This window comes from Arachis ipaensis, chromosome B05 (genome assembly GCF_000816755.2).
Source record: "Arachis ipaensis cultivar K30076 chromosome B05, Araip1.1, whole genome shotgun sequence".
NCBI classification, from domain to species: domain Eukaryota; kingdom Viridiplantae; phylum Streptophyta; class Magnoliopsida; order Fabales; family Fabaceae; genus Arachis; species Arachis ipaensis.
In genome coordinates this window covers 137,499,136-137,509,789 of record NC_029789.2, presented here as the reverse complement: position 1 = coordinate 137,509,789, position 10,654 = coordinate 137,499,136, and the positions used below count along the sequence as shown (strand labels likewise).

At 37.4% G+C, this 10,654-nt stretch overlaps 1 protein-coding gene across 1 annotated transcript; it reads left to right on the top strand.

Annotated features, from left to right (window-relative positions):
- LOC110263048 lies at positions 57–1,066 on the top strand. Its single transcript, XM_021103573.1, has 2 exons — positions 57–445; positions 521–1,066. The coding sequence occupies exons 1-2, from the start codon at positions 164–166 to the stop codon at positions 662–664; spliced, it is 426 nt and encodes a 141-aa protein (XP_020959232.1). The 5' UTR covers positions 57–163; the 3' UTR covers positions 665–1,066.

Here is a 10,654-nt window from a genome sequence, read left to right as displayed (position 1 = left end):
TTTGGACTGCTTATATGTGGATGACTTAATTTTGTGTGTTTCGTTTGTGCAGGTGGGAAAGTGTCGAGTTTATCCTCGGTGAGGATGAGGAGTTTTCTTGACCAGAAAAAGAAAGGAAGTGGTGAAACTTCTGTTGAAAAAGTTGTCAAGGACGCGGGTGCTGATGTTGCACAATCTAGTGCACACTCACGAGGAGGAAAAAGGAAAAATCTGGAGTCCGCCCTTAGAGATCTTGTCTGGAGTAGACATAGTATTCGAATTCGGGGTTAAGAGCGGAGTGAAGAAGCAATCGCGTCTTCATGGTTTCATGGCTGGCGGTGCTGTGGAATCGATCTGGAGTGATCGATTCCCATCTGGTGCTCTTGCTGATAGGGTTGCTCAGAACCCAAATGACATTCAACTCTTGAAGGACGTCAGAAAGGAAGTGGTCAGTCAATATATACAGGTATATGTTATCATATTTGATTTACATGATATTTTGGTTGGGTTTCCTGGCTAATGAAGTGTGTATCTTTGTTAGATTCTTGCTACGAGATTGCTCTGTGTTGGCCGAACTACAGAGTTGCTTGGTGCTGAAGAGAAGGTTGAAAAGGACAAGATTGAAAAACTGGAGAAGTCAGTTGCGGAGAGAGAGGGAGTGGTCATTGATCTGACAAAAAAATGAAGGATATGGAGACTGAAATTGAAAGCTTGCAAGATCAAATCCGATCTCTACAAGGTCAGCTAAAGGAGGCAGACCTCGAGAAGGGGAAACTAACATCTCGGGTTCATGAGCTGGAAGATGAAGGGCTAGAGATGTTTGCCGGTGGGTTCAATCGTGCATTGAGTCAAATTGGCATTTTTGCTCTTGATCTTGACGTTAGTGGTTTTGATGTCACTAAGATCGTTGTGAATGGTCAATTAGTTGATGATGAACCTTGGGGGGGGGAGTATAGCATGAAACTGCAGATGCAGTTAAATGAATTTGATTTTTAGTATGTATTTTGTTTGAGAATTAGACTTTTGGTTGAACTTTTTGATGAAAAACAACCATAATCGTATATGTATCTGCAACACGTTTTGTTGCTAAGCTAGTTGCATGGATACTGTTTAGAACATAAAATGCTTGTTTATATGAAATGTTTGCATTGATTAACTGAATAGTGTTTGATAGATTTTGAAGTGGTCGGCCTCGTTAAAACCTCCCCGAGTAAAACCCTGTAAGAGAAAAACCTCGGTGGTAGGAAAAGGAGTACCTTTCGAGCTTCAAATATTTATAGGTAGTCAGGTATGATACAGTCGCAATGAGGAAATATTCCAAGTGTTCGGTAAATCGATCCCTTCCAGGGCTTCTAGAGAGTATGCACCTCGGCCATGCACTTGTGAAATTCGGTAGGGGTCTTCCCAATTTGCGGCGAGTTTGCCCTGTCTTGGCGGTCTTCGGACATCTTCAAGACGCCTGGGGACGAGATCTCCTTGTTGTAATGGATGAGGTCTAACTTTCTTGTTGTATTCCTGCCGTATCCTCGATTCTTGCCGTTCTTCGTCTATTATATCCATCTCGGCACTTCTCATTTGATTATTCGTATCCTCGTCGAAGTGATCAGCTCTGATTGATCCTTGGGATATTTCTACTAGGATCATGGCATCGGCTCTGAACACTAACTTGAAAGGCATTTCCTTGGTCGAGCTTTGTTGGGTTGTATTGTATCCTCAGAGTATCTCTGGCATGAGTTCAGCCCACTGAGCTTTAGCTAAAGTTAACTTTTTCTTTAATGCCTGCAAAATAACCTTGATAGCTGCCTCGGCGAGCCCGTTGGTTTGAGGGTGCTCGACCGATGAAAAATGGTGCTTGATGTTTAGATTTTGTAAAAAGGACGCTATTTTCTTGTCAGCAAATTGTCTACCATTATCAGTAACAATATCCATGGGCAATCCATATCGGCATATGATAAATTTCCAAATGAAACTTTGTACCTTTTTTGCCGTTATTCTGGCAAGCAGTTGAGCTTCTATCCATTTTGTAAAGTAGTCGATTGCTATAAGTAGAAATTTTATCTGGCCTTGTGATATTGGAAAAGGACAGAGTATATCTAGCCCCCCCATCTATGGAATGGCCATCCGACTTCGGATGTGTGTAACATCTCAGCTGGGTTATGTATTACCGGGGCGCACTTTTGACAGTTGTCACACTGCTTGACCTTCGCCAGGCAATCTTTCTTTAAGGTCGGCTAGTAATACATTGCTCTTAATAACTTTGCTGGCAGGCTTCGGCCCCCTATGTGTGTGCCACAGATGCCTTCGTGTGCTTCTGACATTGCTAGGGCGGCATCTTCATCCCCTAAGCACTTCAGCAGAGGCCGAGAAAAATCCCGTCTATAGAGGTCGTTTCCAATGATGGTAAAGTAGCTTGCTTTTTTCTTGAATACCTTCAGATTTCTCTCCGTTTTTGGTATTGTTCCATTTTTCAAAAAATTGACATATTGAGTTCTCTAGTCTTCTACCTGTGACAAACTCAGCACACAATTGTTGTCTATACTAGGTTGTTCCAGGGTTATTTGTGACAATTCCAATAGTGTGTTTATTTTTCTTGAAGTAGCTAATTTGGATAATATACCAGCTCTATTGTTTTCACTCTGATGAATATGTGTGATTTGAAAATTTTGGAATTATTAAATTAAATGTCGTATTGTTCTCAAAGACCGAAGGAGTCTCAACCGAGCAATCAATAAAATACATGTTTACAGTAAGCAATAATCAATCCGAGTAAGAAGCACTTCTGGCTGGCCTACGACTAGCCAAAGAGAGCAAAATTCAACACATCGAAGTCTATTGTGACTCCCTCCTCATCGTTCAACAGGTAAATGGCATTTTTCAGGAAAGTGAACCTTTATTAGAACAATATTTAACATTTGCCCCTACCGTCTTCGTTTGCAGCACCATCCATATATAACTCCCATTCTGAATAAATCTCGCCTAGTGAGGTGAATTCTGCGACGAAATCAGCCAGTACTTGAGATTTTATTGAACCTCGAGCTTGGTAATCGATATCGTGTTCAGACAACTCTATGGACCATTTTCTCAATCTTCCTGCAAGGACGGGTCGTGTTAACACTTGTCGCAGCGGTTGATTAGTTCGTACCACAACCTTGTAGCTTTGGAAATAATGTCTTAGGCATCACGCTGTAACTACCAGAGCATAGGCTAGCTTTTCAATGGTAGGGTATCTTGTTTCCGCGTTTTGTAAAATCTTACTGATAAAGTAGACCGGGTGCTGCTCTTGACCTGCTTCTGTGACAAGTACATATGAAATTGAGTTAGCAGAAACTGAAAGGTATAAATAGAGTGGGTTACCATGTGTTGGTCTTGTCAATATCGGGGTGATGATAGAATTTGTTTGAACTCGGCGAAGGCTGTCTCACACTTATCCGACCATTCAAATTTGTTTGACTTCCGTATTGTGTTGAAAAAATGGGTTGGCGATTTCATCTCTATGATTGCTTTACACTTGTCGGGGTTTGCTTCGATTCCTTTGTGAGTTAACATGAATCCTAGGAACTTCCCTCCTTGTACCCCGAAGGCGCATTTCTTAGGGTTTAACCACATGTTGTACTTTCTTAGTTGCTCAAATACCTCTTTGAGATCGGACATGTGTTTTTCTTCGGTCTCTGATTTGATGACCATATCGTCTACGTACACTTCCATATTCTACCCGATCTGGTTCTAAAATACCTTGTCCTTCAGGCGTTGGTAGGTAGCGCCCACGTTCTTGAGGCCGAAAGGCATGACTTTGTAGCAAAAATTTTCATGGTCAGTTATGAAGGCCGTCTTGTCCTCATCCGAAGGGTGCACGAGTATCTGGTTATAGCTCGAATATGCATCCATGAAGCTTAGTATTTTGTAACCAGATGTATTGTCGACGAGCTTATCAATGCATGGCAATGAATAAGAGCCTTTTGGGCATGCCTTGTTTAGGTCAGTGAAGTCCACACGCATTCGCCATTTCCCAGAATTCTTTTTGACCATTACCCCATTCGCCAGCTAGGATGTGAAGCGGATTTCTCGAACGAAACCCGCGCTTAATAGCTTTTGTGTTTCTCTGACGGCCGCATCTATTTTTTCCTGTCCTGAGTATCTTTTCTTCTGTTTCACCAGACGAGCTTTAGGATCCAAAGCGAGTATCTGGCATATGGCTTCTGGGTTTAATCCTGGCATGTCAGCAGGGCTCCAAGAGAACAGGTCGGCATTTGCCTGGAGTAAGTCAGTGATTTGCTTCGTGTACCCTACAGATAAAGCAGAACCGATGTTAGTGTTCTGATTCTTATTATTGGAAATGCTTACCTTGCTCAAGTCATCTGTTAGGGTAGGTCGTTGCTCATGATTGGTCCGAGGATCCAGCTCGGCTAGATCTGGTATATCATTGGTATTGTAGACCGAATTTATCCTTGGTATCAGTGTCTGCTTCATCTTAAGACCTGCATTGTAACATTGCGTTACTTCCTTTCTATCTGAATGTACTATTGCTATAGTTCCATCCTGTGTACAAAACTTGACGCACAAGTGAATTGTGGAGACTATAGCCCTGAAAGCATTTAAAGATGGTATTCCTAAGATAATATTATAAGGACTAAAGCAATCAACAATTAAATACTGGATATCTAAAGTCCTTGAGTGAGGATATTCCCCTAAGGTTGTCCTCACCCAGACATAACCTGTTACGGGGATTCTTTCCCCGAAAAATCCGACCAATTTGTCCGAGGATGGTTGCAACACTTTGTTATTTAGTTTCATCTTCCTGAATGTGGATAAGAACATGACGTCGGCACTACTTCCCGGGTCTAACAAAACTTTTCAAATCAATAAGTCTCCTGTTGCCACTGAGATAACTACTGGATCATCGAAATTAGGAGTTTTGGATCCGAAGTTCGTGTTTGTAAATGTGATCTCCGGAATGGGGATGGTAGATCCTTTTGTTGGTATGTTACTTTGTAGTGTTAGCGTGGTTCAGTAACTTATTTTCCTGGCCGAGCTTGTGTCTCCTCCACATGCAAATCCTCCTGATATGTAATTGATAATCTTCTTAGATGAGATTGATTATGCTACCATTAGTCCTTTTCGGTGTTCGTTGCTTGATTTTCTGTTCCTACCGAGGTTGATGTGTCCTGTTGCATTCGTCTGCTGATGTATTTATCCAAAAGTTCTTGCCGTGCCAGTCTCTCTAGTAAATCTTTGGCCACCACGCATTCATCTGTGGTATGGCTGAACTTCTGATGAAACGCACAGTGCTTGGTTTTATCCACATACTTTTGGCCTTGGTAACTGCCTGCTTTAGTCGACGGTTTTATAAGCTTGTTGTGAAGGATCTCCTTGATTATGTCTTCCCTTTTTGTATTAAATTTGGTGTAGGAGTCAAAATTCGGAGTAAGCTTGAAAGTTTTTTTGAGCTCCTTTCTTGGGTGAGACCTTGGTGGTCTTTCTTCATCTCGACGGGGTTGTTGCTTCTCTGTCCGCTGAGATTCACAGAGTTCCTTGATCTCCATTTGTCCCGCAGCTTTCTCTCAGAATTTTACTAATGTTTTCGGCTTGGTAACAACGATGGTCTCCTGGAACTTCTCGGGACTGAGGCTGCTCTTCAATGCGTGCAGATGCATCTCAGGATTGAGGTCCGGGATTTCCATCGTCACTTTGGCGAACCTCGTCATATAGTCCTTCAAGCTCTCATGTGGACCTTGCTTGATAGTGCCGAGGTAATCGAATCCGTGCACGTATATTCTTGAAGCTGTAAAGTAGTCTATGAAGGATCTCGCTAATTCTTCAAAGTAAGAGATTGAACCTGCACTACAAGAATATGGCCAATTAGCTACTACAAAAAGAGTCGTAAAATCGTCGCTAATCTGATGCAAAATAGAATTTGTGACGGATTAGTTACTGCCTAGCAACTAATGCTTTCGTCGCTAAATACAAGTCGCAGATCAGTGAGGCAAACACAACAGTCGCTAATTCATCGGAAAGTTTTTTAGCTACCGAATAGATAGTCGCAAATCCATCACTAAAGTAAAAGCTAATTCCATAGAAAAAATAGACTAAATGGTAGTCGCTAATTAGCGACAAACTCTACTGCAGTAGACTCATCGCTAAATGCAAGCTAACTTCGTAGACAAAATGGAATGCTTAGGTGATGCTAATTAGCGAGGAATTTTTTCGAACCTAACTCGTCGCAAGTTGTCCGCTAATATGATTGCAAATCTGTCACATTTTGTAACAAATCTATAGCTAATTTTGAAAATCCTTAATCAAATCTGTAGGAATTTTGTCACTAAACCAAAACTATTCTAAATGAGAAAATAAAGTTACAAAGTAGTCGCTAACTTACTAGAAAATAATATGTAGTCAATTAGTTGTAATATTATCACAAAAATTCATCGCAGATTCCTTTTAAGCTACTAACAAACCGATAGGTATCTCACAAATATTTCAGTCGCAATGGAATATTTAATTTGTCACCATCATCAATAATGAGTATGTCGCTAATGTTTCCTAGAATATTAGTTAGAATACTAATTTTGTCGCCATGCTAAAATAAACCTCATTATTTTTTTATTTTAGCCAAGCTTAACCTAATAAAATGAAAAGTGAGTCATTGGATGAAATCTCACACCAATCTCATACCATTAAAACCATCATTGATGGCTATTTGATGGCTACAAATCACAAAAATTGCTGGCCCCCTAGCATTTTTCTATAAAAAATTATAAGAGAAAAGGATAGTGTATAATATGATAAGATGATATAATAAAAATACAAATTAATAATTTTAAAAAATAATAAAATTAAAAAAAATTAAAGATGTTCAAGATAAGATTTTTTAAAATACATTTTTTTATTTATTAGTATTATTGATGGAGATAAAGAATGATAGGAATATAAATTTTTAAAATTGCTTCTAATTAAACATGATTGAGAAAATAAATAAATTTAATAACATTTATATATACTTCTGCTATTATATATATACTCATTTTATTTTAGAGGTCGTAATACCACACCCCCTCTGTTTTACGACTTAAGTGTAAAGCTTAGTGTGGTAGAGTGTTACATTAAAGTATTCCTTCGCACTAGGTATTTTATTTTTTATAATTTATTTTTAATTATTAATATTAAATTTATAATTTTAAAAATAAAAATAAAAATTTAATTTCTTAAACTCAATAGAAAAGCGGCTGAACAGGCACGTTAGCTGCTAGTTAAAATAGTGACAGAATAAGGACTAACGTGTTTCCTCACAAATTAGTAGCAACATGAAATAAGTGAGGAAAAGCTATCAGTTGTTAAGCGGTCGCTAATTCCTCACTAAATAAGCTTTTGTTTAGTGAATCAATTGCGACGAGTTACTTCTAACATTTTCTCTGTGAGCTTTGGATTTGTTATAACTCTGTGACGGATTTCCAACGAGATTAGCGAGTAATTTGCTACAAAATAGGTAGGATATAGCTTTTGCTTTGTGACAGTATTGCTGTTGCCAAGTCATTCGCTAAATTAAACTTGCGACAACTTAGCGACAAATATATTTCGCCTGCTAATCAGCGACTTGAAATCAGTGAATGAAGTGTGTCAGTTGTTAAACGGTCGCAAATTTCTCGCTACTTAGGTCCTAGGCACTCAATATCCATATTTCCACTTTAGCGACTCATTAGCGACAACTGTTTTCTGTCGCTAGCCTAATTTTGAATTTACTATATTATGCGACAAATTAGCGAGAAACTAGTTGCTCGCTAAAAATAAAAACTTTGGTGACAAATTAGTTAGGAATTTGTCCATCGCAAAATGTATTTCAAGTCTTTGTGACAGATTAGCTAGTAACATTGTTCCTCACTAATTCGCCTTTTCACACAAAGTTTATTTAGCGACAAATTAGTATGTGAATTATTTCTCGCTAATTGTATATCAAACACTTGCGACGGAATAGTGACAATAATATCACTCACTACTTTACTTTTATTCGATTGAACCGCTAAGTGACTGATTTGCTAGAACATTGTCACTCGCTAATTAATTTGTGACAAATTAGCGAGGAAATTTTTTCCGCTCTTTTTTTAGCTACAAAAGTCAATCTGCGAGAAATAAACTTACGCGTAAATCTCTCGCTAATCAGTCACTTTTTTCAAGTTCGAATATTTTGTGACCGCTCATTAATTTTGTCGTTAGTGTGTCACTAATTCCTCGCAAGTTAGTGATGGATTAGTGACAAAAAATATTTCTCACAAAAATTCGTCGCTAATTTGTGAAATTCTTGTAGTGCTGCAAAAATCTTAGAAAACCAAAGTAAAGCAGCACCATCTAAAAAAGTTGAAAAAGATTGACATAGTATAAGGTTAGAAGCACTGTTAAAGAACATCATGGATTGGAACTTCTTAATATGAATATGGGAATCTTCAAATCCTTCATATGGCTTGAGCGCCATAGGCAGAACGAAATTCTTTGGCATTTGGAACTTGACGATTTCTTCCAAAAAGGAATTATCTATCGTCAGTTTTTCTTTTGGTGGGATGACCTCTTGGAAACCCGAGTCTTGAAGTCGCGTGCCGTTTGAGGTCACGCTCTTAGGGTCGTCTGTGTTAGACTTCCCGTTTTGAGATGCTTCCAAAAGGTCAGCCATTTGCTTGACTTCAGCCAGGAGGGTAGCATTCATAACCACCAGCTCGTAATTAGTCGGAGAGGTTTGAGGCGCGCCGTTGTCGGCCATGACCCTGCAAAAAATAATAGAATATAGTGTACGTGGGGGTTAACTTGAAAAAATTCGGTCCACGGTGTGCGCCAGATGTTCTTGTCTTGAACTTGGGACTTCGACATTTAAGTCAGTACGTGATTAAGAATTAACTATGATAGCGATTTTTTGAGCTATGTTATGTGTTCGTATTCGCTGTGCTTTGTGATCCCTAGGTTGTCTATGTAGCATTATTTATGTTTGAAAGATGTGCCCGTTACTTAATCCAAAATTCTTGATACCTCATCTGAATTGAGTATTGGATTTTTCTCCTATTGCAGTGCTATTCGATTTTGATCTAGTAGTTATTGTGTAGTTTGGATATGGGCGTATCCAAAATATAATGTCAGTCCAATTGAATGGGTACGAATCAGTAAATAAATGGGTATATAAATAAGTTTGAATTTTTTTTCTTTTTCCGTGTGGTTGACCTCAAATTATACCAATGTGTAACTTAGGATCTAAAAAAAAAAAACGTAACATATGAAATGCTGTTTTTTTATTTATTTTTTTGAAAAAATGTATTGGTCAAAATTTTAATTATAAAATTATATTTTTATTAATTAAATTACATTACTTTTTTTTTAAACTGACTGACTCGTTAAGTTGAATTTACTTGTTAAGATAATTATTAAATTTTATTAAATTTCTATAAATTGGAAAAACAAAAATACCCTTGATTAGTAATAATACATGTTCTTTCCATGATTATGATATTTGTTATTCATAAATACATGGAGAGTATAACAAGTACAAAATAATTAATAAGTTATTGAAATTAAAAAATATAATTCAAAAAAACATTCATGATATAAAGGAATTTTTTAATAAATAAATTAAAATTTATATTTATATTCATATTATTTCGAGAGTTATCTAAAAAGTTAATTTGGGTTTGAACGTGAAATCCAGATTTCTTTGTATGACAGTGTCTGACTTGTTGATACGAAGATGCCGTCTATCCAAGTTCTTCGTGAGAAGGTGGGGGTGGTACTTGCAAGAGACCCCGATACTTAAATTAGCAAGAGGTTTAGGCAGGTTTTTAGTAGATTAGAACGTGAATTATACCTGAGGGATGTCAGCGTATTTATAGTAGAGTCGATAACCACCTTTGTTGGAGTAGTTTCATCTTTCTTAATGGATAACAGTTTCCTTTTTCTTGAAAATTTGTTAGGATCAATCTTTTAGTGAAGATAGAGATCGCAGACGAAATTCGGAGAGATAATTACTTACTTTTAAGCAGGTAGAGCTGGCTCCTTTATTTGCTATTCTTGATAGACCTTTTTACCCTTTTTACTTTTATTGGGTCTGACTTTATTTATTAAGTTAGGATATAAACATATATGTATTTTACAAGTTATCTATATTTTTACATTCTATTATTCTTTAAACATTTGAATTAGCAAATGTATTTGTGTGATGCAAGAAAAACGTCTATTTCTTTATATTTGTGTCTAAAATATACATCTAAAATAAATTATTCATGAATATATTTATATATAAAATAACTTCATATATAGGGAAATTACCACTGTTTTCGGTAAGAAGTTGAGTTTCGTTTGTGGGAATGTGACTAAGATCGATAGATAAAGTAGCGGGTTCTGTAGCAGCTACTATTGAAATAAGAGCTGCAATCATGCCAAGAAAAACTGCCACTCTCATTGAAGATGCCATCTTTCTATTACAAATGTTGATTGTTTATTTTTTTTTATTGTTATTATTCTTTTATTCTTCTCTCTCCCTTTGAAAGAAAAGAAAGGAGAGAGAAATCACACAAAAAGTTGTAGGAGAAAGATGTGATGAGGGTGGTGAGTTTGAAGAGGTATGTGGAGCTTCTTTTATAGTAAAAATTGAGATTTGATGTAAGGTGTATCCGTAAGTTTGGGAAAGTCTCTTAAAAATTAGGATTTT